Raw genomic sequence first — 26,173 nt, 5'->3', positions numbered from 1 at the left:
TTGTAACATTATATATTATATATATATATATATATATATATATATATATATATATATATATATATATATATATTATATTGATAAAACTGCACCACTCACGTTCGTTGCCCCTTTAAAAACACTGACCCAGGCACAAAAATTGATTTTTAAAGCACGGTGGCGCTATTTTTAATGAACACACAAAAACAAAATAAACAAAACAAACACCTAGCTCTTTTATGAGCACTAACTAAACAAAGCAGGAACCTAATCTAATAGACAGGACCGCTAAGCTGTTTACTTTTATCAAAATAAACAAAACCACACACACCAAAAAGGCTTACACTACCTTTTTCTTTTGTTTTACGGCTACACGCACACATCCCCCACCCCAGTCGGGCTTCTACACACTTCAGCAGCCCTGAGCAGACTAACTGCTCTCCTTAAATATCTTGCACCTGGCTCTAATTTTCAATACTAGCCAGGTGCAGGTGATAATTAACAATAAAACAATTAACAACACAATTAAACCAAAAATGTGTTTCTGCAGGGAGAAATTTAACCCCCTCCCTGCCTTCTTACAACATATATATATATATACTGCTGTGCAAAAGTCTTAGACATGTTGCATTTTTCTACTGTGATGCATTTTGAGCATCAACAGTTTACTCAAAGCCTCCACTAGTGTGTTCTACTATTATAACGGCCTTGACTTGCATAAACAGGGAAAAACATCGAGTAAAATAGCTTGCATGGCTGGATTTTCAAGGCATGGTATCCGAAGCATAATCAGCAAGTACAGAGAAACATCATCTGCAATTGACAAACCCAGGACTGGAAGACTGAAAAAGCTGTCTAACAAGGATGAGCAATACCTGAAGATAATATCCTTAAGGAATTAAGAAGACAAGCATTAAATTGACAACAGAACTGGCAGAAGGTACAGGTGTCGTTGTCCATCAAATCAACAGTCCAAAGCACCTTTGACCATTGTTCCATAGTCCAATGTATGTGTTGACCAATGTATGACATTTAATAGAGAAAAGTGGTATTGCATGCAGGCAAAAAAAATGTGCATTATAAATATCATATGGGAGATACTGAAATTGAAGAAGGGAACTATGAAAAAGACCTAGGAGTTTATGTTGACTCAGAAATGTCTTCATCTAGACAATGAATGTTTGAATCAGATCACAGTGTAGTCTTCTTTGTTCAAGACTGAATAGATTTAATTCTTTTAGCCTGTCTGCATACGACATGCCTTTTAAACCCGGGATAATTCTGGTTGCTCTTCTTTGCACTCTTTCTAGAGCAGCAATATCCTTTTTGTAACGAGGTGACCAGAACTGAACACAGTATTCTAGGTGATGTCTTACTAATGCACTGTAAAGTTTCAACATTACATCCCTTGATTTAAATTCAACACTTCTCACAATATATCCGAGCATCTTGTTGGCCTTTTTTTATAACTTCCCCACATTGTCTAGATGAAGACATTCTTCTGAGTCAACATAACCTCCTAGGTCTTTTTCATAGATTCCTTCTTCAATTTCAGTATCTCCCACATGATATTTATAATGCACATTTGTATTGCCTGCGTGCAGTACCTTACACTTTTCCCTATTAAATGTCATTTGCCATGTGTCTGCCCAGTTCTGAATGCTGTCTAGATAATTTTGAATGACGTTTGCTGCTGCAAGAGTGTTTGCCACCCCTCCTATTTTTGTGTCGTCTGCAAATTTAACAAGTTTGCTTACTATACCAGAATCTAAATCATTAATGTAGATTAGGAATAGCAGAGGACCTAATAATGATCCCTGTGGTACACCACTGGTTACCTCGCTCCATTTTGAGGTTTCTCCTCTAATCAGTACTTTCTGTTTTCTACATGTTAATCACTCCATAATCCATGTGCATGCATTTCCTTGAATCCCTACTGCGTTCAGTTTGAGAATTAATCTTTTATGTGGGACTTTGTCAAAAGCTTTCTGGAAATCTAAATAAACCATGTCGTATGCTTTGCAATTATCCATTGTCAATGTTGCATCCTCAAAAAAATCAAGCAGGTCAGTTAGACACGATCTCCCTTTCCTAAAACCATGCTGACTGTCTCCCAGGATATTGTTACCATATAGGTAATTTTCCATTTTGGATCTTATTATAGTTTCCATAAGTTTACATATAATAGAAGTCAGGCTTTGGTCTGTAGTTACCTGGTTCAGTTTTGTCTCCCTTTTTGTGGATCGGTATTACATTTGCAATTTTCCAGACTGTTGGTACAACCCCTGATTTAGCTGGCCAGTTAAATATTTAGCTACATGTTAATCTTGTTAGAGATTTAATATTTAGTTAAATATTTAGCTAAATGTTAAATCTTGTAACTCGATTTTTAAATTATATCTGAATGTACACATTTAAAACAATATTTATTTATTTTCACAACATTTATAAATCTGGGGAAAAAATACAAAATTTAAGTTAAATCTGGAAAAAAAGACATGTTAAAATAGTAACTTTTTTTTTTTTTACACGACACCCCACACACGTGCCTTCTGCCAGTTCTGTTGTCAATATCGGCAGTGTTGGACAAGAGAACTATAGGCTTGAAGTGCTGTACTACTAGCACAATTGTTTTCATTGGAACTCGACGTAGTCTTATCCTGTTGTTAGTTGCTGTATATTAAAAGAATGACTAATTTGATTAGGATCAACTGAGGAGGCGGCTGACCGAGATTGGTTGGGGGCGCGTCATTCATCTTGCAGTAGGCGTGTGCAGATATGAGAGAATTTCAGCAAGCCACACATTGGAAGAAGCGAATGGATGATATGTTGTGTGATTAACGAATAGCAGATTTCGTGGGCGAAAAAACATTTACGAGACATTAAAAATGGAGCTATATTGCTAATATTACCCAAAAGTCGATTTATAAGGCGATGGATTATTGCAAAACATAAAGCACACCATTTCTTCGTCACAATTTAGCGTTTAACAAGGATTGCGTCTTTACACACACACACACACAAAATAAAATTTCGTACAGAGGACTACAGTACTGGTACTGGAATATATATAGATCTACCGTAGATATATTTTGCTGAAATCTACCAAAGAGAAAAGATAGAGTGGACTGTCAGATATTGCGGCACGGCTGTGGGTGTAGGAACAATAAGAGCTGTGGTTTTGTTGTTGTCACGACGTGCAGGGGGTCTTCAAACAAATATTCTCCCGTTAAGAACTGCCCCTGGTTTATTGATGCACCCATTCCAGTGGTGTAACGGTAAGTAGATTTCTTTCTTTTTTCTATAATAGTTTTTGGGTTAAAATGCATTTATTTGTTCTAATGTATATTGTGTTAACTGCGTCAATTCATTGTTTTGACGGGGCGTAGGGAGAAGCATTCTAAATTATACCAGCTTGCTTGCAAAGCAATATACTGTCTGTCTGTCTGTCTATCTATCTATTAACTCAAAGAGCCAGCTGCCCGACGTTTCGATATGTTGTACATATCTTTCTCAAGGGAGCCTGTGTTTAAATCAAAACATTGGAGGTATTTATAGGTTTTTGACGGCATGACAACTACTTGTTATTGTTTATATTCAAATCCATGATTTATTCTTACATGATGTAATGGTGTTTTATATATTGTGACATAATTTTTACTTCTATCTTTGAATCTGTATTAATTCTAATTAACAGTATATTATATAAACTTATATTTATATTATCATGCAATGCTGGCTCTGAGGATCAGTCTAGATTTGGCCTCCCCAGCATGCACAACTTTTGAATGAATTTTGTTTATTTATTTAAATGTTATATATTTATTGAATATACTATATATATATATAAAACTAAATATTGCCTTATAAAACTGACTAGTGAGTATGCAATGTTTAAATGAGACAGATACATCTCACCACTACCCTCCGATTTCAGAAACATATTTAAAACAAAAATAAAATCTCTCCTGGTCTCTTCTGACATAACCGTTGTGCTTTTAAACAAGGTCGGGTTTGGCATAGAATTCTGTTGTGCTCGCCGCGGACGAGAAGGACTGCACAAATTGACATGGAAGTCGTTTAGTCCACATACCATCTAATGCTGGTTTACAATCTAGGGAAATTATGTCGGTTACCGGCCATCGGTATGAAAACAGCCTCTGAAATTGTTGGTCAGTTTCTCTTGAAGACCGCAAAACCTGAGTAGGATCATTTCCTACACGCACAAAAAAAAACCCTTGGAAGCTCCTCCCTCGATATCACGTGCCAGTGCAGTGTGTGGCTGTTCAGTGAATCCTCCCTCAGATGTGGGAAATCAGTCTGCTTTCAATTCCCAAATACCATTTTGTCTGAAATTATACTATAAATGGGAATGTTCAATGCAATGTGCATGGCAAATAAAGAAAGTACAAAATATATGAATTCATGGACTATTTTCTTTTTTCAGTGGAAGGATACATAATACATTTAATTTTTTTCCTTTAAAAAAAGCTAGTTTATGTAATTATTTTCCAAAAAAAATAGCCATTTTATAAGCGAAATAACCCACTTCAGGGTGTGCAGTAAGACGATTCTTATCGCACTTCCTGGGTGGCTGAAGACACAAGGCCGCAGGCCATGCAGTAAGAATTGTTTTACCACACACCCTGTCATGGGTTATTTCTTACTTAATCACACATTAAAAACTACAAATCCCATACCCTGCCAATTTAACTGATTTATCAGTGCGACAGCTACTCGTTTCCAGACAGTTTGAAAACTTGTCAAACCAAGATGAGGAAAATGGCAAATTATTTTGATGTGATAGATATGTCGGCGTCTTTACAAGAAATGAACAATGAAAGTATGTCAGAAGAATTAAGCGAACAGGGAACTTCGAAAAGGGCTTGGTTACTTAGATACAGTGTGTTCACAGTTGACGACGAGTAGCAAAAGAACATACAAGTTCAACCAACAGTGGCTAAAAGATTTTCACTGGCTTAAGTTTGACAGTGTTAAAAAAGCCATGTTTTACATGTTTTGTCAGAATGCAGAGGAACTGATGGCATGCATTCTTAATAGGGAGCCAGAAGTTCAGAAGCGAAATATATTAAAACACTGTGGTCAAAACGGCATGTAATGTGCATAGATGCATACATCCAGAAACGTCAGCCAGACCATCCCACTACCATGCAGCCTGCCATAAAACAGTCAAGTAGCACGTTCTGAGGAAGATGCTACCAGGCAGTTAAAAACAATTATATTTTGTTGATGCAAAAGTATTAGTGCTAAGTGTTATGTAAGAAAGGAGGAAAAAAGATTTGTAGATATTCAACAATAAATTTGAGCAAAATTGTATTTTATTTTTTTTATGCCCCTAAATCTTTCAGTGTGCACCTATATTTAACTTGGGTGCACATATGCGCCTAAAAAAACAGTTTAGCGTAGAGCCCTGAACAACATCCTGTTGGCTTATGTCAGTGATAACTCAGAATCATTAATAATGAACATGTGGTTTCCAGTATGGAATGCTTTATCTACAGTTATTGTGCAGATACAGTTTCTTACCCAAAAGATAACATAAGTAACCTTTTATTAAAAAATAAATAAGCAAATAAATAAAATAACGTGAAGCACATTAAGTTAGTATGAGGTGCCATTCAGGAAATAATTCACTGGTTAATTAACAGTATGGTTAATGTATTCTCAAGATGGTTAATTTAAGAACAGCATGGCTGGAGCGTTAAATGGCACTGTGAAGAACACCATTGGGGTCCTTACTGTCATACCCTACAGAGATGCCAATGTGTACGATTTGGCCGTAGCAGCTACTATTTTGGAGGCAGTGCTACGGCGCTACGTCAAAAGGTATAATACTATGTTTTTTAATAAATTAATTAATGATGGATATTCCCTGACTGTTTATAAAATATTATTTCAATAACGTGTGTGTTTTCCTGTTAAATTTTTTAAATTAATTCTTTGTTCTTAATACTATATTTTGCTGACAGTTTATTGTGGCATATTAACTGACATACTAAAAGTTTTGAACTGGGTTGCTTAGTAACCGGTTTAGGGGTCCCTTCAGAAAGTTCTACGCAAATGTCACCTTGCTACGTTCTCATATCTCAGAGCTTGCTGCGCCGGCGGTTTGTGGCTGCTGTCTGTCTGATGTTACATGCAGCTTCTAGAGCAGTGGATCTCATACTTTTTTGTTTGCATATCACCTGAATTCTTTGTTTATTTCAGCGGACCACACAATAAACAGTATAGCTGACTGAAAAATAAGCACATAAAAAATCACTATAATACTAAGAATAACCGTAGACTTCCCTTTCTTTGTTTTAATGTGATGGATGGGCCTGTTTCTGTGAGCAAAGTTATTTTAAAATTGGAGTTTTAATGAACGTTTCTAGTTTAAATTTGCAGAGAGGAAAAAAAAACAGACTTTTATTTTTAAATTGGTTTATGTGACTTAATAATCTGTGATTCTACAGCACATCCCTGATGTTGAGGTCCCACCACAATCGAAGCTACAAATCTCCAGCTATAATCTTAATTTATAAAATAGAATGTTTGGATTCTGCATGCTGATTGGCTGTTGAGGATTTTTTTTTAAATAAATTTAGAATGGCCAATTGAACCCTCACAATTCTCTGTGTAAAAAAGTGCCTCCTATTTTCTGTTCTGAATGCCCCTTTATCTAATCTCCATTTGTGACCCCTAGTCCTTGTTTCTTTTTTCAAGTCAAAGAAGTCCCCTGGGTCGACATTGTCTATACCTTTTAGGATTTTGAATGTTTGAATCAGATCGCCGCGTAGTCTTCTTTGTTCAAGACTGAATAAATTCAATTCTTTTAGCCTGTCTGCATACGACATGCCTGTTAAACCCGGGATAATTCTGGTTGCTCTTCTTTGCACTCTTTCTAGAGCAGCAATATCCTTTTTGTAACGAGGTGACCAGAACTTAACACAGTATTCTAGGTGAGGTCTTACTAATGCATTGTAAAGTTTTACTTCCCTTTATTTAAATTCAAAACTTCTCACAATATATCCAAGCATCTTGTTGGCCTTTTTTTTTATAGCTTCCCCACATTGTCTAGATGAAGACATTTCTGAGTCAACATAAACTCCTAGGTCTTTTTCATAGTTCCCTTCTTCAATTTCAGTATCTCCCATATGATATGGGGTTACATTTTTCTGGCCTGGGTCCTGGAGGCGCTGCAATCCCGCGCAGGACTCCACGTGTGATGGGGCAGCCGATGTGGTGACGGCAGGCCAGAATGCAGGAAAAAAACAAAGAAACACTGCAGGTACGGTGCAATGGTGCGTGCGCCGTTTTATTCTGAAATAACAAAAATAAATAAAATATTAAAAATATTTTAGAAACAAAACAATAACAAAACCCTGAAGGACGGCACCTTCCACGACAGGTCGCCACAAAGCATTTTCCAAGGATAAAAACAGTATGTATTACAAAAACAACAATAAGCATGTGGCAGAGCAGGGCTCTGCCCTTGGCAATACTGGTAGGGATGGAGTTAAATTCTCCTCCCTGCCCAGGTTGATTGCGTCAGGGGGGACCAATCAGTTAATTATTCTATTAAGGACCCAGTCACCTGGCATAAAAGGAGGCCTCAGCCTCCCATTAGAGAGAGAGTTCTAGAAGGAGAGGAAGAGTGTTTTTGTGTGTGCTGTGTTTTTGTTTTTGAAACCAGTGAAGGCAACGCCCAGCCTGGAAGCTTTATTTGTAAGTTTTGTTTTGTGTGTATTTTCTGTTTGAAACCTTTTTGTTTGGCCCTTGTGCCTGTTTATTTTGTATTTTTTGATTATTAAAAAGGTTTATTTTGAACTTTCAAACTGTCTCTGAGTCTCAACCTCTGTCATCCTGTCACAAAGCAGTAAAAAAGAACAGAATAAAAACAAAACATGTAAAAAAAAAGAAAAAAGGGGGGTAAATATATAAGCTATATTTAGTGTTCCACGTTTGCGGTTTATTCCAAATTTAACCGAATAATTACAATTTTTAACTTTAATAAAAAGAAAGCACAGAATGACTGTGTTAATGAGTTTGTCAGAGTGCTGTGCTTTGCTGGACAGCCACTGTTTATTGCAGAGAGGTATGTATTGGTGACTTTGTGCGACAGTACTGTCTGTCCATCAGCTAAATATTTGGTGATGCTTTAGTTGGTAAATGATAGGAATGTCCAGTGTGATTTTTGACGATTCTCCCGATGGCGTGCAGCACCCAGTTCTGTCAATTTTCTTTTCTTTTTATGATTTTAAGGCAAATAAACCTGGCCTGTTTTGTGCTGATGTCATGTTCATACCTTCTGAGGATACTATTTAAGTCAGCACAGCGATTGCCCAAACGTTTGCAAAGTACCAGCTAACTTGAGAATCCGTGACTTTGACTTGCACAGATTCTGCTCATCATAAATGCCAGGGACATTATTGATTAGAAACCAGAACTGCTACTCATCATGTTTCACATGTAAAGTGTGTATACTGAGATTTTTTCCCCCCTGATTTTTTACCGATGTTTCTATTAAAAACAATTTTTTACTGATTTTTAGCCCTACTTTTAATATATGTAAAATAAACAAAAAAACATTCCCAGATTTTATTTTCAAAGATAAAAACCGAAAACGTGGAACACTAGCTATATTATAAAAACATCTTTTTAATCTTGTTTTAAAAAGAGTGGGAATATGGAGACAAGATACTATCAGCTCATCTAGAGGAGAATGCCAGGCTATAAAAATTGGTTTTATTATGGTTTTGAAGGCATCAGCTGAAGGGGCTTCTCTAATTGCGATAGGCAAGTTGTTCCATAATTTAGGTACCATATAACTAAAAGATCTACCACATGAGATTTTTTCTGGATAATAGGTACAGACAGTAACCCAGCATCCAGTGATCGGAGCAGGCGATTAGAGACATAGGGTTCCAAAAGATCTTTAAGGTATAGAGGAGCAAGACCATTTAAAGCCTTAAGTTAACAGCAACACCTTAAAATCTATTCTGCAACTAACAGGGAGCCAATGCGAGGATGCCAGCACGAGGGTGATATGCTTTCGCCTCTTGACCCGAGTATTTTGTACAGGTTGGAGGCGAGAAATAATGTTGTGGCTTGTCCCAATAAAAATACCATCAATAATCAATCCTATAGGATATAAAAGCATGCATTAATCTCTCTACATCCTGCTTGGAGAGAATACCTCTCCGTCTTGCAATATTTCTTATATGCAAAAAGGAAATTTTTGTAACATTTTTAATGTGTGCTTCGAAAGAGAGGTCTCTATCAAATATAACACCTACGGTTTTAACTTCTGCCCTAAAATCTGTACAGAGTCCATCAAATAAAATATCAACCAAATGTGTGTTTTTGTATTTTTTCTGAGGTTCCAGTATCATCACTTCTGATAATAGAGGTCCATATTGCTAAAAAGAAATAAAACAAGTATTTTGGAAAAAGTTAATACGAACACACAAAAGCAGGGCTTGAAGTTTTCAGTTTTTATTTTTAACAAATTGAGCAGATTCTGTTTCATAATTAAAACTGTTAATTACAAAACAATCTTTGTTTTTACCTTCATATCTTGCCTGAGCCAATTTTATTTCAAACAAACAAACAGAGCTGCCAAATTACGTGAATTTTTCATCACAGATCCTACTTTTTTCATTTTTGCAGTTGCCTAATTTTAATGTTGTGCTTTTGTTGTTTTCCCCACTAGTTTAAGAGAGATGTCCTGACAGATTTTTTATTTTTTTTAAACATACAAATGAATACCCAGTGCGGAGTGTACATTGATAGCAAATAATTCAGGCACCTGTTCTGAGTATTTCGCCAAACATATCAGAAAGCATTTTGGGATATTGGAGGGTAGACAAAAAATGTAGTTCGGTATTTCAGCGTCCACACTTCTGATAAACCGTACTACCTGATGCAATCTAATTTAGAACCAGACTCGAGACTACCCCTGAGGTGGTCTTGAGTCCAGTTTTCGAGTATATTAAACCCTGCGTAGTGTGGACGCAAACCGTATTTAGCACTTTTAAGCCGGTTTAAAAGCAACTAATACGGTTTAAATGCATAGTGTGGACAGGGGCATAGAGTTCACATAAACAATTCTAAAAATAAAATTGAAACAAAGTGGATATAGAACTATACATGAGATGATCATGGTGGGCTACTTTTATTTTGTGTGGTAAGCTAAAATTAGCATTAAATGAAGGACACTTCTTCATTCACAAACCATTCGGTGCACCACAAACAGCTATGTAGTGCTAATGGTTGTGTATCACGAGATGGTCCATCAGGTTGATATCACAGTTAATCAGTACATGATAAATACATGAAATAATGCTGTCTACCCCTGTTCTTTTTAGGATGTTTCTGTGGTTTGGGGCTGATTTACTCAAATAAATCGTGCACGATGCCTCCAATCACCTTCCTGGACATCCCGTCGAACATTTACATGGTCATCTTCGGAACAGGGATCTTCATCTTAGTACTCAGTTTGATCTTCTGCTGCTTCTTCATCAGGTACATGACCATCTGCCCTGTGTGTCTACATCAGTAATACCTTTCTGTTTATTTAATAGATATAGTGGTAGCTCCTTTACGCATGTCACACTTTACAGATTTGCAAAGGGGTCATTCTAGAGGCAGTCCTGGGGTGTGTTTCCTCTGTTTGTTGTTACATGTAATTGATTTCTTAATCTTATTTCGGAAAAGTAATAAATCAACAATAATTTATGCATTGAGGACACTTTCATATTCAAAAGCAAGAAGCAAAAAACGAATAGAACGGAAAACATGTATGTGCTAGTAAAACAATAGGTGTCTCCAAACAGGACGATTTAATCAAATCGAAATAAAAGCCAAGGCACTCGGCAATCTATTTAATCCATTAATCTCTAAAAAAAAACACATATAATGGAGAAAAGACAGACACAAATGTGTCAAAGACTGCATGACTTACCAAATAAACAAAGCGTCTTTGTTGCTGAACTAGACATTAAAACGGAGCTTGATCGACTGGAAGCCGTGGGCTTGGAAAACATCCACCAAACAGTCTCGGCTCTCGACTGTGCAGGGTCAGTTAGCACAAGCTACTGCCCTAGGGCCACAGGGAGAGAGGTAATCAATACTCCTGTCTGTCCAAGCCTGCGAGAAACTGTCTGCTATTTGGTACCAGAGGAGCTATGTCTCTGGATAGCCTTCCGCCCTGTTCTCATAAAGTCAGGTGCTGGAATACTCCAGTTCCAGTATATCCCACCAAATACATATTTATTTATTTTATTTATTTATTGCATTTATTTACTGCTTTTTATACAAAAGTATCACAAAGCACTGTACAGTACATAGCAGAAAAAAGAACAAACCACAATGCATTTGTATAGCATTTCACACATACAAACTGCCACAGTCAGACCATTTAAATAACAGTATACACACAATACAAAAGCAGCAATTTCAAGTTACATTTAAACCCACTAAGATAAGAAAGCCATTTTATAAAAGTGCGTTTTTAGTCTTGACTGTAATGGTCCCAGCTTCCCTGACAAATGAAGGCAGAGCATTCCATGATTTCTTACAAGCTCTACAAGAAAAAGCCCTACCTCCCGTGTTGCTTTTTGTTGACCCTAGGAATAACCAGATACAGCAGGAGTTACTGACCCTGTAAGTTAACAGCAAAATCTTAATCAATTCTATACGGCACAAGGAGCCAGCGTAGAGGCCAAAACAGGGGTAATATGTTCACTTTTCCTGGTTTTAGTTAGAATTCTAGTGGCGGTATTCTGAACAAGCTGCAAGCGGGATACCACATGCTTTGGGACACCAGAAAAAATGCATTCCCATAATCAATTCTAGATGAAACAAAGGCATGCATTAGTCTCTCAGCATCAGATACAGAAATAATTGGTCTAAGTTTGGCTATATTTCTCAAATGGTAAAAAGATACTTTAGTAACTTCCCTAATATGAGTCTCAAATGAGAGATCAGGATCAAAAGATGACCCCCAAACTCTTAATTTCTAGTTTAAGTTTTGATGAGAGACTGCAAGGGTCGAGGGTCCCAGCTTTCCTTTTAGTTGGTTCTGTGATCCCACTAGCACAACCGCTGTTTTATCTGAATTCAACCTTAGAAAATTCTGTGACATCCAATGCTTGATATAAGAACATAACATAAGAACATAAAATTTACAAACGAGAGGAGGCCATTCAGCCCATCTTGCTCGTTTGGTTGTTAGTAGCTTATTGATCCCAGAGTCTCATCATGCAGCTTCTTGAAGGATCACAGGGTGTCCGCTTCAACAACATTACTGGAGAGTTGGTTCCATACCCTCACAATTCTCTGTGTAAAAAAAGTGCCTCCTATTTTCTGTTCTGAATGCCCCTTTATCTATCTCCATTTGTGACCCCTGGTCCTGGTTTCTTTTTTCAGGACAAAAAAGTCCCCTGGATCAACATTATCTATACCTTTTAGGATTTTGAATGCTTGAATCAGATCCACGTGTAGTCTTCTTTGTTCAAGACTGAATGGATTCAACGACATGCCTTTTAAGCCTGGGATAATTTGGCTTCCAAGCCAAAGGCTGGGGAAGCCTATTGTTATTGCTGTGATGATTATTATTATTATTATTCTTCCCAAACATCATCGCAGAGTTATGTAAACGCATACGTAAGTAAATGCCTATGGCTGGACTACCAGACTGGCGTCCCCGAATGAAAAAGTCACATGGTTCGACCGCCATATTGGATTTCGTGGAAATTGAGAATTTTTCAAAACTCTTGCCTTTAAAAACAACTTAAGGTGGAACTGTGACAATGGCAGCAGATAGTGCAGCAATGGCCTATAAAAAACATATGTTCAATCGAGGTCGATTGAACATTTACTTTGCCCGCTACGCTGGATTGGCGCCAAATATTCAACAATTTTCTTGTCTTAAACCGCAACGTCAATCGACACCTAAATTGGCACGCATGTTCATGACCAGGTCCTTTCTACCGTTTGTAAAATCCACACTTTTTCGCTAAAAAACATGGCCGCGGCGTGCAAATAACCGTTTCACGATGGCTCTATTTTCATACATTCGTGCATAAATCCAAGGTGCAATACACTACAGTCATGAAACTTTATATCACCATAGAGACTCACGTAAAGTACTGGTGATATGAAAATGATACATTTTGGTCACATGGTTTGGCGGCCATATTGATAACTAAAAAAACTTTTGCAACCCATAACAAGAACACTGTTGCACTTATGCCCTTCAGTGTCAACACAATTGAGCAGCAATATCCTTTTTGTAACGAGGTGACCAGAACTGAACACAATATTCTAGGTGAGGTCTTACAAATGCATTGTAAAGTTTTAACATTACTTCCCTTGATTTAAATTCAACACTTTTCACAATACATCCGAGCATTTTGTTGGCCTTTTTTTATAGCTTCCCCACATTGTCCAGATGAAGACATTTCTGAGTCAAACATAAACTTTTTCATAGATTCCTTCTTCAATTTCAGTATCTGCAATATGATATTTATAATGCACATTTGTATTGCCTGCATGCAATACTTTACACTTTTCTCTATTAAATGTCATTTGCCATGTGTCTGCTCAGTTCTGAATGCTGTCTAGATCATTTTGAACAACCTTTGCTGCTGCAACAGTGTTTGCCACTTCTCCTATTTTTGTCGTTTGCAAATTTAACAAGTTTGCTTACTATACCAGAATCTAAATCATTAATGTAGAGTAGGAATAGCAGAGGACCTAATACTGATCCCTGTGGTACACCACTGGTTACCTCGCTCCATTTTGAGGTTTCTCCTCTAATCAACACTTTCTGTTTTCTACATGTTAACCACTCACTTTGTCAAAAGCTTTCTGGAAATCTAAATAAGCCATGTCATATGCTTTGCAATTATCCATTGTCGATGTTGCATCCTCAAAAAAAATCAAGCAGGTTAGTTAGACACGATCTCCCTTTCCTAAAACTATGCTATCCCAGGATATTGTTCCCATATAGGTAATTTTCCATTTTGGATCTGTGGCAAAGTGGGTGGTGAGGGGTAGCTGTGTAGCAGTGATGCGGTGCAGGAGTAATGAGCAGACAACGGTAGTCCAGTGGAAAAATAGGCTTTATTTGCCAGCACTGGTCTAGTGCTCAAAATAATAAGCCCGGCAATACACAACGATGTGTAAAGCTCGGGCTGACAAAACACAGGATACAGTCCTGAACAAAAGAAACAAGAATACGGTCACCCGTCTCGGGTGCGTGCAGTCGTGATTGTGGTGAGTGAATACACAGGACGTTGTGACAGTACGTGAGGAGGTGATCCGGCTTGTGTTCGCCCAGTGCGACAGCTCCGGATATGTTCTAGCTGTCTGGTGATTCGGAAACAAGACAGACAGTTAGTTTTCAGCCACTCCAGCACACAAACACACACACACAGCTCTTTTAGAGCAGAACAGATTTTTAGGTCCTTCTCGGTCCTTGGTTTAACCCAAACAAAGGAAAAGAACAGCGTTACCCCGGCCCCTATATGTAATCCCGCATGATATCTAGGTAAACGGTTGCAGCTGCCTTTTACTTGCAGCTGCCCCCTCGTTTACCTGTCAAATCAATACGGTCTTACAACAGAGTCTCGCTTCCTTCCAGGCTGACCCACTTTCCGGTCCCGGAAACGAACTGTCAGGCCAGCCCTTCCAGATACTTCTCCTCCCGTTCTTTAGCGCCCTCACAGGTCGGGAGGAAGATTTATCACCAGAACTCATTGTATTTCTGTCACATATCCCACCGCTCAGAGTGGAGCCGAAGGAACACTCGGCTAAATCTACCTTTCCCATTGCTCCCCCCTCCCGGGAAAAATAATCCGCATTTTGGTGGTCTTTCCCCGCACGGTGTACCATATGGTACATGAAGGGCTGCAATGCCAGATACCACCGAGTTATCCGGGCATTGCTGTCCTTCATTGTGCTTAACCACTTGAGTGGGGCGTGGTCTGTGACAAGATCAAATGAGTGTCCCAGCAGGTAGTATCGTAAAGAGTGAGTAGCCCATTTAATGGCTAAACACTCTTTTTCGACTACGGAGTAGTTGCGTTCCCGAGGTAACATTTTTTTGCTTATGTACAATATCGGGTGTTCTACTCCAGCTACTTTTTGGGACAAGACTGCACCCAACCCTACATCCGAGGCGTCGGTGTGGAGGATGAATCTCTTGGTGAAATCTGGGGTAATAAGAGTGGGGGCCTGGCAAAGTTTACGCTTAATCGTATCAAACGCCCCCTGACACTCAGCTGACCATTTAATTAAATTTGGCGCACTCTTTTTGGTGAGGTCGACTAACGGGTTAACCACTGTGGCGTACTCGGGGATGAAGCGGCGGTAATAACCGGCTAAGCCCAGTAGTGACCTCACCTGAGTCTTGGTTTTGGGGATCGCCGCATCAACCAAAGCCTGGATTTTGGTGACCACAGGTCTCACCCTTCCATTCCCCATTAAAAATCCCAAATATTGAGTCTCTGTCTTGGCAAACGCACATTTCCTCAAGTTAGCTGTCAGCCGGGCTGCCCTTAGAGACTGAAGAACGGCTGCAACCCTAGCCAAATGCTCTCGCCAGGTGGAGCTGTAAATCACCACGTCATCAATATACGCTGCTGCATATTCATGATGTGGGCGTAAAACCTGGTCCATCAGTCTCTGAAAGGCAGCGGGCGCACCATGTAGCCCAAATGGCATGGTTTTAAAGTGGAACAGCCCCTCTGGTGTTGAAAATGCGGTTTTCTCTCTGGAGCTGCGGGTTAGAGGGATTTGCCAGTATCCCTTCGTCAGGTCCAGAGTGGAAATAAACCTCGCTTTTCCCAGTCTGTCTAAAAGTTCGTCGACCCGAGGCATGGGATACGCATCGAACTTGGCAATAGCATTCACCTTTCTGAAATCTACGCAGAAGCGGTTGGTGCCGTCCTTCTTAGCCACTATTACAATAGGACTGCACCACTCGCTCCTGGAAGGTTCAATCACTCCAAGCTCGAGCATATCCCATACCTCTTTGCGAACGCCACTTCGTCGACTTTCCGGGATCCGGTACGGTCTCTCTCGCACTGTGACACCTGGAGGAGAGATAATGTCATATTCAACTAAGTTCGTCCTGCCGGGCACATCAGAAAAAACATCACTGAACTCCTCAATAAGCTTACGCAGCTCTCTTTGCTGATCCGGAACTAATTGTTCCCCCATTGAAATCGCTCTTGTGCTCGGGGTCTCTGGACAGGGACCTAAATCATCCTCCATATTGCCTGGGGCTATAAATAAGACCTCTCTTGCCTGCCAGGGCTTCAACAAATTAATGTGGTAAATTTCACGTTCATTCCGGCGATCGGGCTGTCTAATTTCATAATTTACTTTCCCTATAGCCCGAATCACCTCATACGGCCCCTGCCATTTAGCACACAGTTTTGACTCTGATGAGGGAAGTAGCAGCATTACCTTGTCCCCTGGTCGAAAGGTTCGAATCCGTGCATTTTTGTTATAATGCTGCTCTTGTCGGTGCTGAGCCGATCTGAGGTTGTCTTGGGCCAAACGACCGACCAAATCCAGGCGATCTCTGAGTAGGAGCACATACTTCACCACATTTTTAGACGAGCCTTTGTGCTCCTCCCACCCCTCTCTCAGCAGGTCGAGAATGCCGCGAGGCTGCCGGCCGTACAGGAGCTCAAAGGGGGAGAACCCCGTTGAACTCTGCGGCACTTCTCTCACTGCAAAAAGGAGGTAGGGGAGAAGTGATGCCCAATGTTTCTGCTCTTGTGTTACAAATCGCCTCAGCATCGACTTTAAGGTCTGATTAAAACGTTCCACCAGACCGTCCGATTGTGGATGATAAACGGACGTCCTGATGGGACGTATTTTTAATATTTTGTACACCTGCTGTAACGTATTGGACAAAAAATTAGTTCCGTGATCGGTCAAAATCTCCTTGGGGATCCCTACTCTGGCCATAATCTGTGCTAACTCGGTGGCTATTGCAGCGGCACTAGTGGACCTCAATGGAACTGCCTCCGGGTATCGCGTTGCATAATCCACCACTACTAAAATGTGCGTATACCCGGAGTCAGAAGGTAGCAAAGGGCCGACTATGTCCATTGCAATGCGCTCGAAAGGAGTGGAAATAATCGGCAGTGGGACCAAAGAGGCGGGGCGCACTCGACCCGGCGCTACTCGCTGGCAGTCTGGGCATGTGGCTACATATTTCGACACATCAGTATGAAGACCTACCCAATAGAATCGAGCCAATATCCGTTCCCTCGTCTTCTCGGCTCCGAGGTGCCCCGCAAAAGGGATATCATGCGCCAGCCTCATGACCTCCAGCCGACAAGACGGGGGAACCAACAATTGTGTTACAGGCTGTCCTGTGCCCGCGGCTAGGTTTACCCTATACAGTAATTGCCCCTTGATACTGAAGTGTGGATATACTAGCGCCCCAGCGCCGTCAACATCCTTACCTTCAATGGACCGGACCTGTCCCCAAGCGTGCACCAGTGACGGGTCGTTATGTTGGCCCCACACTAGGTCCGCGCTTGAGTACCACGGGTCCGGTACATCGAGAGGGGCTGGAATAACATCTGCTCTAGTCGGTCCAGTAACCTCGCTCTCTCGGTCACACTGCGTTCCCACTCCCTTCGACTGGCGTTTGTTACCATTGCAGCACTCTCCCACCAGACCCCAGCCTTGTCTCAACAACGCTCCCTCCCATTTTGCGGTCCGTCTCTCCTTATTCGTTTTTCTAGGACGGAAAAGAGGGGAAAACATTTCAGTGTGAAAAGGAAACACATCACCAATCCGTTCCTTTTTTTTTTTCTCTGCCACGTTTACGTGTGTGGCTGAGACTGCCATTTTTTCCATCAATTCTTTGAATTTTGGCCAGTCTCGGCCCAGAATAACTGGGTGTGGCAACCTTTCCGCCACCCCAACTACCAGGTGACGTTTTATCGGTCCTACCGATAAATATACTTTTAATGTGGGGTATGCCGCCGTGTCTCCATGGATACAGGAGATGGCCACCTGACCTCGTGGCCGCCACGACACACCGCCCAGGAGAGCTGTCCTAATCAAGGTTTGCTCACACCCTGTGTCCACTAATGCGTGGGTTTTCACATTCCCTAACACCACATTAATCAGACAAGGCCCCTCCCGACCATTTTCCCCACGCTTACCAGTCTCAGGTGCCCAATTGCACGCGGCCACGTCACACTCCATGGCAGCGGGGCATGACCTGGCCAGATGTCCCGGCTGGTGGCACCTAAAACAGATAGGAGGGACAGAGGGGGCATGGGTTAGAAATCTGTCCCGCTGCTGGTATGGCAACGGGGCAGGGGCAGCACCTCTACCCCAGCTGGGGGCCAACCTTGATCTCCATGGGGGGGAGGCAAGGGGGCCCAATGGGGTCGGTGCTCTGGGAGGTCTGGGTCCCTGGAACGAGGGGGGTGGTGGCGATGATGTTGGAGGAGAGGGAGAGAGAGCGCGGCTGCTCCGAAGGGCAGGGGCGGACAGGATCCCGATCCGGGCAGAGGTCAGGGAGTCCTCAAAATCTTCGGCCAATTTGACCGCCTCCTCCAGGGTGTCGGGGTTGTGGCGCCGTATCCACGCCTGGGTTTCGGCGCCGACCACATGGCAGAACTGTTCTACCACAATGGCTTCCCCCATCTGCTGGACGGTCTTCTTCCCGGGGGTCAGCCAATGCACCATGTGGTCGCACAACCTCTCCGCAACCACCCTGGGGCGTGTCTCCGGGGCTCTCCGGTACTCCCGAAACCGCGCCCGGTGGGTCTCGGTAGTAATGTTGAGTCGGCGGAGGATAGCCTGCTTGACCAGGTCATACTCGGTGGCGTGCTGGTCACTCATGGCCTGGTAAGCTGCCTGAGCCTCCCCAATCAGGCAGGGTCCCAATTGGCTGGCCCAGAACTCCCGCGGCCAAGCCGCCGCGGTAGCCAGCCGCTCGAATGCCACCAAGTACGCCTCCGGGTCATCCTCCGCCGACATCTTCATCGCCCGTGCCTTTGGGGGCGACATCACCGGTGTTGTAGTCGGGGTCGTTACCGCAGCCACGGCCAGTCCTACCCGTTCAATGAGCGCTGTATAGCGCTCCTCCCTCCTTCTCTCCTCTGCGTCCCGTCTGCTCTCCAGTGCCTGCAGCAGCTCCGCCAGCGCGTCGCGGTCCATGGTCCCGTTTCTGACACCACGTGTGGCAAAGTGGGTGGTGAGGGGTAGCTGTGTAGCAGTGATGCGGTGCAGGAGTAATGAGCAGACAACGGTAGTCCAGTGGAAAAATAGGCTTTATTTGCCAGCACTGGTCTAGTGCTCAAAATAATAAGCCCGGCAATACACAACGATGTGTAAAGCTCGGGCTGACAAAACACAGGATACAGTCCTGAACAAAAGAAACAAGAATACGGTCACCCGTCTCGGGTGCGTGCAGTCGTGATTGTGGTGAGTGAATACACAGGACGTTGTGACAGTACGTGAGGAGGTGATCCGGCTTGTGTTCGCCCAGTGCGACAGCTCCGGATATGTTCTAGCTGTCTGGTGATTCGGAAACAAGACAGACAGTTAGTTTTCAGCCACTCCAGCACACAAACACACACACACAGCTCTTTTAGAGCAGAACAGATTTTTAGGTCCTTCTCGGTCCTTGGTTTAACCCAAACGAAGGAAAAGAACAGCGTTACCCCGGCCCCTATATGTAATCCCGCATGATATCTAGGTAAACGGTTGCAGCTGCCTTTTACTTGCAGCTGCCCCTCGTTTACCTGTCAAATCAATACGGTCTTACAACAGAGTCTCGCTTCCTTCCAGGCTGACCCACTTTCCGGTCCCGGAAACGAACTGTCAGGCCAGCCCTTCCAGATACTTCTCCTCCCGTTCTTTAGCGCCCTCACAGGTCGGGAGGAAGATTTATCACCAGAACTCATTGTATTTCTGTCACAGGATCTTATTATAGTTTCCATAAGTTTACATATAATAGAAGTCAGGCTCATTGGTCTGTAGTTACCTGGTTCTGTTTTGTCTCCCTTTTTGTAAGGCAAGTAGCTAATAATACCCAGGCAGAAGAAATTCCTAGTTTTAGGGAGTTTTAGGTATAAATATAGCTGGGTATCATCAGCATAGCAATGGAAGTTCACTCCGTGTCTGTGGATAATGTCAGCTAACGGTATATAATGAAAACAGTAAGGTGACCTACAATGGGGCCCTGTGGAACTTCCGATAATGCTGATTTTTACCTCCCCAACAGAGACGAACTGAAACTTATCGGAAAGATTAGATTTGAACCTGGATAGGACAAGGCCAGACAAGTCCTACTGTGCTTTCAAGCCGATTCAGTAGGATGGAATGGTCTACTGTATCAAAGGCAGCACAGATCAAGAATTAACCCTCTCCGGTCCAATGTCGGACACTGTCCGACATCATCAAAAAGCCGAGAAAACCATTCAATGGCAGAGGTGAGACCGATAGGAGCCGAGAGAAGCCGAAAAAAAGGGGGGCGTATCTCATGAATACAGATAGCCCCGACACCACATAGATAACACGGACATTTATTATTATTATTTATTTCTTAGCAGACGCCCTTATCCAGGGCGACTTAAAATTGTTACAAGATATCACATTATTTTTACATACAATTACCCATTTATACAGTTGGGTTTTTACTGGAGCAATCTAGGTAAAGTACCTTGCTCAAGGGTACAACAGCAGTGTCCCTGACCGGGGATTGAACCCATGACCCTCCGGTCAAGAGCCCAGAGCCCTAACCACTACTCCACTCTGCTAAACAAACATGATAGCTGCTTCTGCATCCAGCGCTCAAAGATTATCACAGACATTTGCAGAGCTTTTTTTTTAGATGTTATAGTAATAAAATGACTTGGATCGCATTATTGAGGAGTTTGGTGATAAAACGAGTGATCAGGAGATGATTTATCGGTATGCACTACTATCAAGAGGTATGGTATGTGAAAAAAACAGCGAACAAGGGGTGGGGTGGGGCGGGGCGGGGCTGGAGATGCAGTACTGAGTGTCCTGTTGGTATGCAGTGCTTTTTAAACCTGTTTTACTGTGAAAAAAAATACCTTTAAACAGTGCGTCTAAAATAAACTGCGTGTGTGAAAATAAATTTGACCTGACACGCCTGAGACGCGCTGAATAAATGGACCGCTAAGGGTTAATACTGACAGAAAGCCAGAGTCAGATCTGATCAGCAGATTGTTCAAAACTGACAATGGTCGTCTCAGCGCTATTGGCAGCATGAAAACCAGACTGAAACTTCTCAAAAAACAAGTTTTTATTCATTTTTTTTACTCTTTATATGAGGGGAACATTGCAAAAAAATCACAATTATTGTTTTTGCTGAGTTAGAGTGACTTTAGAGCAATCACTCAGGTTCAATCTTATTGTAAATCAATAAGACACCCTAACAAAGAAAACAAGTGAACAAAAAATAACCAAAAACAATTCTTCATCTGTTTTATAACTACTTATATTAGGTGGGGTTAGAAAAAAATTACTAAATTATTTTTAAAAAATAGCCAAAAACAATTTTATAACTATTTATTTGAGAACTGCAAAATACAAAAGTAAGTGCACAAACTTGAACCAACAATTATACAACAATTATAACTGTATACATGCTATTCACAGATTTATCTGTAAGTATCCAGTGTGTGATGCTTTTCAAAGCAGACACCTATCTATCACAAAGCTGTCTGCGCTTAGAGGTGTGTGTCTCCACCCCACCTCCACGTCTGGCTCGTAATGATCGCTTTCTTTATTTTCCTCTTTTGACTTGTCTACTACTTTCATAGTCACTGATCTCTTCCTCCATCTCTGCAAGTTCTTCAGGCTGTCGTGTCTTTCTCTGCCATGATGCCCTCTCCAAGTCTGTCTCTGCGCTTCTCTGTTCAAATCGTTTTTCTTAATTTTAATTCAGGGGTAGTTCAAATGAATAAGAACACAAGAAACAAAACGAGAGGATGCCATTCAGCAGATTTTGTTTTAAGTTTTGTAGGGTGCCATCTCCAGAGGTCGCTTTACACTGAATTCTGAGTTATATACGCAGGATATTTTAATAAAACGCAAAACAATAACAGCAGTGCATTTCTAAAACTCATCCCTATCCAATAATTTAGTTTATGTTACGAAGTAGTTTTATGCAACGCAACATGTAAAAATGATTCCACTGCTCCCTGCATCATCTTTAAAAAAAAAAATCTGTGGAGGTCTCAGCATCCCATATAGCACTGCTCACATTCCTGGTAGTAGAGCGACTCAGTAATCTGTATCCGAGCATCTTCCCTGTTGACACTCTGTGGCAAGAATTTGTACAAGTAAAACACATGCTCGAAAATCATGGTTTTAGACTGTGGATGAGGCCTACAGGGTTTTTATTGAGAACTATTCTGACATCTTTCCTGTTTTCGCAAAACTTGCAGCAATTGCAATTACGATACTTGTATCTTGTGTACCAGCAGAACGGGGTTTAGGTGTCAGAACAGAGTGCAGACCAGCAAACACTCTCGTTTACATAGGATCATCTAAAACTTATGGCAATTTCAATGGAAGCTCCTGAGAATTATTAAGACTTTGATTTGGAAAGAGCATGAGTCATTTTGGACTTCGGTGCTAAATGGAAAATTTTAAAGAACCTTTTTACGGCAAAAATGTAAACAGTTCTGATGTTGACAGCTACCCGCAGAGACATTGGTATGATGTTGACAGCTACCCGCAGAGACATTGGTATGATGTTGACAGCTACCCGCAGAGACATTGGTACATGTTCTACAACACTGATTTTCAAAGGAAAACATTTCATGATAAGTTGTCTTCTTTTTTTTTTTTATTTGGAATCAGCAATTATTTTTCTTATTTTCTCCCCAATTTGGTAAACCCAATTATTATTGTTTATTTCAACCTGGCTCACCGCTGCCACCCCCGCGCTGACTCGGGAGTCACCACTATGAAGTAATTTATTATATCAAACAATACAGGACACTATACATGACTATTTGATATGTATATAATGTCTGGATATCTATTTAGCACTCTATTAGTTGGTTTTACAGACCCGGATTAGCACTGCCTAATATTACCTTGACCTACATCTACCGTATGCACATGTAAATAGGTAAGTGCGTCATACTGACGGTAGGTTATTGCTAATCAGAGTTTTTCATTTTTCTAGTATTCTTAGTGTTAAAAATTCCAACAAGAAAATTGTGTTCTTTCCGTTATAACTCACGATGCCAACTATAATAGGCAGCAGTGTGGAGTAGTGGTTAGGGCTCTGGACTCTTGACCGGAGGGGCGTGGGTTCAATCCCAGGTGGGGGACACTGCTGCTGTAGCAAGGTACTTTACCTAGATTGCTCCAGTAAAAACCCAACTGTATAAATGGGTAATTGTATGTAAAAAATAATGTAATTGTACGTAAAAATAATGTGATATCTTGTAACAATTGTAAGTTGCCCTGGGTAAGGGCGTCTGCTAAGAAATAAATATTAATCATCATCATAATAATAATAATAATAATAATAATAATAATAATAATAATAATAATACAATACCTTCCCCTTACCTATGATCTTCCATTCCTACTTGCCAAGTTTCATTGCTGTATGTTTTAAACAACCATTGCTTGTTGTTTACTAAGTGACTGACATCTCCAAAGGCTCCAACAACCAATCAGGGATGGTTTTATATACTTTAAAAACAAAAGTAAAGTTAGATAGACAGAAAACTAGATTTAGTTTTTTTTTTTCCTGTTGGGATTCGGGAGATACAAGCTTACCAAAAAATTACATTAAATCGTCCAAAATGTCTATAAACCCAAAAATACAATTTACAAAATATTAACTGTAGTGAAATATTCATAGGATTCATAGGTCATTCAAAATGATCTACACAGCATTCAGAACTGGGCAAACACATGGCAAATTACATTTAATAGAGAAAAGTGTAAAGTATTGCATGCAGGCAATAAAAATGTGCATTATAAATATCATATGGGAGATACTGAAATTGAAGAAGGGAACTATGAAAAAGACCTAGGAGTTTATGTTGACTCAGAAATGTCTTCATCTAGACAATGTGGGAAAGCTATAAAAAAGCCAACAAGATGCTCGGATATATTGTAAAGTGTTGAATTTAAATCAAGGGAAGTAATGTTAAAACTTTACAATGCATTAGTAAGACCTCACCTAGAATATTGTGTCCAGTTCTGGTCACCTCGTTACAAAAAGGATATTGCTGCTCAAGAAAGAGTGCAAAGAAGAGCAACCAGAATTATCCCGGGTTTAAAAGGCGTGTCGTATGCAGACAGGCTAAAAGAATTGAATCTATTCAGTCTTGAACAAAGAAGACTACGCGGCGATCTGATTCAAACATTCAAAATCCTAAAAGGTATAGACAGTGTCAACCCAGGGGACTTTTTTGACCTAAAAAAAGAAACCAGGACCAGGGGTCACAAATGGCGATTAGATAAAGGGGCATTCGGAAAAGAAAATAGGAGGCACTTTTTTTACACAGAGAATTGTGAGAGTCTGGAACCAACTCCCCAGTAATGTTGTTGAAGCTGACACCCTGGGATCCCTCAAGAAGCTGCTTGATGAGATTCTGGGATCAATGAGCTACTAACAACCAAATGAGCAAGATGGGCTGAATGGCCTCCCCTCGTTTGTAAACTTTCTTATGTTCTTATCATGGATGACTCTTGTGGCAAAGTCGTTCTCAGGGTACAGGTGTAGGAGTGATGCAGTGCGCAAGGAAGATCCAATTAGAAAGGGTGCTTTATTTATATTCCAGGTCTGGTGACCTCAAACAATTATCCCAGACAATACACAGCAATGTGTATTGCATTGTTTAATAATAACGGGTTGCAATCCCAAATAATAAACACAGTTACTACATCCACAATATACAAACACGGTCACCAGTCCTGGGTGAGTGCTGTAGTGCTTGTGCTCATACAGTTTATCGTGACACAAGTGCAGTGTTGTCCGGGTTAGTGCTGGCCTCTGGCGACAGCTCCGGATGTGTTTAGCCATCTACTAATAACAATAAACAAGTAACAATTAGAGACATAGAAACAAAACACTCACGATACATTTCACAACACAGGGCCTTCCAGGTCATTCCTTATCCATAACTGAAGGAACAGATTACTTCGCTTTGTCCCTTGTTTGTACTGTCACGCATGACTCCTTGGTAAACTATTGCAGCCGCTCCTCCAATCCGTGGCTGCCGCATCATTTCCCTTCCAGGTCGATGAGTTAGTGCACCGAAGCCCCGCCCCCTTTCTAGATGACAGACTTCTTTTTAACCCTGGGAATGAATTGTCAGCCCAACCAGTCCAGGGTACTCTGTTCCCGTTACTTGGCAACCTCACAGGTCAGGAGGGAGATTTACCGCCAAGAATCATCCTATTTGTGTCACACTCTCCAATCAAAATGCATTTCCTTAAAACCCCAGGCCAATAGAAATACCTTTTATTAGCTGGGATTTATAAACAACTGGGATTGCTTTTGGAAAAGAAATAGATATTATAGGAAATATTGACTGCATCTAAGTAAGTCGGGGGCAATCAGACTAGCTGATAACCTCGAACATCACCGAGCAAGGTATTTAAACTAGGAACTGGGGAGGGGAAGGAATCTGAAGAGGCATGTAAAATTCAGGTTATTATCCTGCCATTCCTGCTACCCGCTGAGTAAACACAGAGGTGTGTGCTACAGTAAGCTTTGTCAAATTTCTATACCCCTGCTCAATCACATGCTCTTGATTGGACCAATTTACGCCTAGGTTTATTTCATGTCAGGTCTCTGTCTAATAAGGTTCTGTTAATCAGTGATTTTATTCAGGATTGCAACATTGTGATATTCTCTCTTTAACTTAAACTTGGACCGAATGACAATGTTCCCCTGATTGAGCTTCTCCACCTAACGATTCTGTTTTCGAGAAAGCTCGCTCTGCTGTGCGGGGAGATGATGGACTTGCTACTGTTTTCCATAGTGAACTTAGAAGCAAACAGGAAATTGTTGAAGGTTATTCATCTTTTGAAGTTTTAACCTTGACATTAAACAGTCCATTAACTGTACATTTTGTAATTATTTATCGACCACCTAAGTCAAACCTGCTATTTCTGAGTGAATTTGGGGATC

General features: G+C 41.0%; 2 protein-coding genes across 2 annotated transcripts in view; one reads left to right on the top strand and one right to left on the bottom strand.

Annotated features, from left to right (window-relative positions):
- Positions 1 to 2,744: 2,744 nt before the first annotated feature.
- Positions 2,745 to 26,173, top strand: part of LOC117968429 (RING finger protein 122) — a 57,367-nt gene continuing 33,938 nt past the window's right edge. The window contains exons 1-2 of the mRNA XM_059008490.1: positions 2,745 to 3,257; positions 10,350 to 10,506. Coding sequence (XP_058864473.1) covers positions 3,233 to 3,257; positions 10,350 to 10,506 — 182 coding nt within the window. The 5' untranslated portion in view covers positions 2,745 to 3,232. The remainder of the gene's footprint in view (positions 3,258 to 10,349; positions 10,507 to 26,173) is intronic.
- On the bottom strand, positions 14,039 to 19,943 carry LOC131706774 (uncharacterized). The gene is made up of 2 exons (XM_059008489.1): positions 18,183 to 19,943; positions 14,039 to 14,355 (listed from the first exon to the last, which is right to left on the bottom strand). Exons 1-2 carry the CDS (start codon positions 19,186 to 19,188, stop codon positions 14,348 to 14,350), a joined length of 1,014 nt encoding a protein of 337 aa, XP_058864472.1. The 5' UTR covers positions 19,189 to 19,943; the 3' UTR covers positions 14,039 to 14,347.

This window comes from Acipenser ruthenus, chromosome 37 (assembly GCF_902713425.1).
Source record: "Acipenser ruthenus chromosome 37, fAciRut3.2 maternal haplotype, whole genome shotgun sequence".
Classification (NCBI taxonomy): Eukaryota; Metazoa; Chordata; class Actinopteri; order Acipenseriformes; family Acipenseridae; genus Acipenser; species Acipenser ruthenus.
The sequence above is the reverse complement of the archived record's forward strand: the minus strand, read 5'-3'. Positions and strand labels throughout refer to the sequence as shown.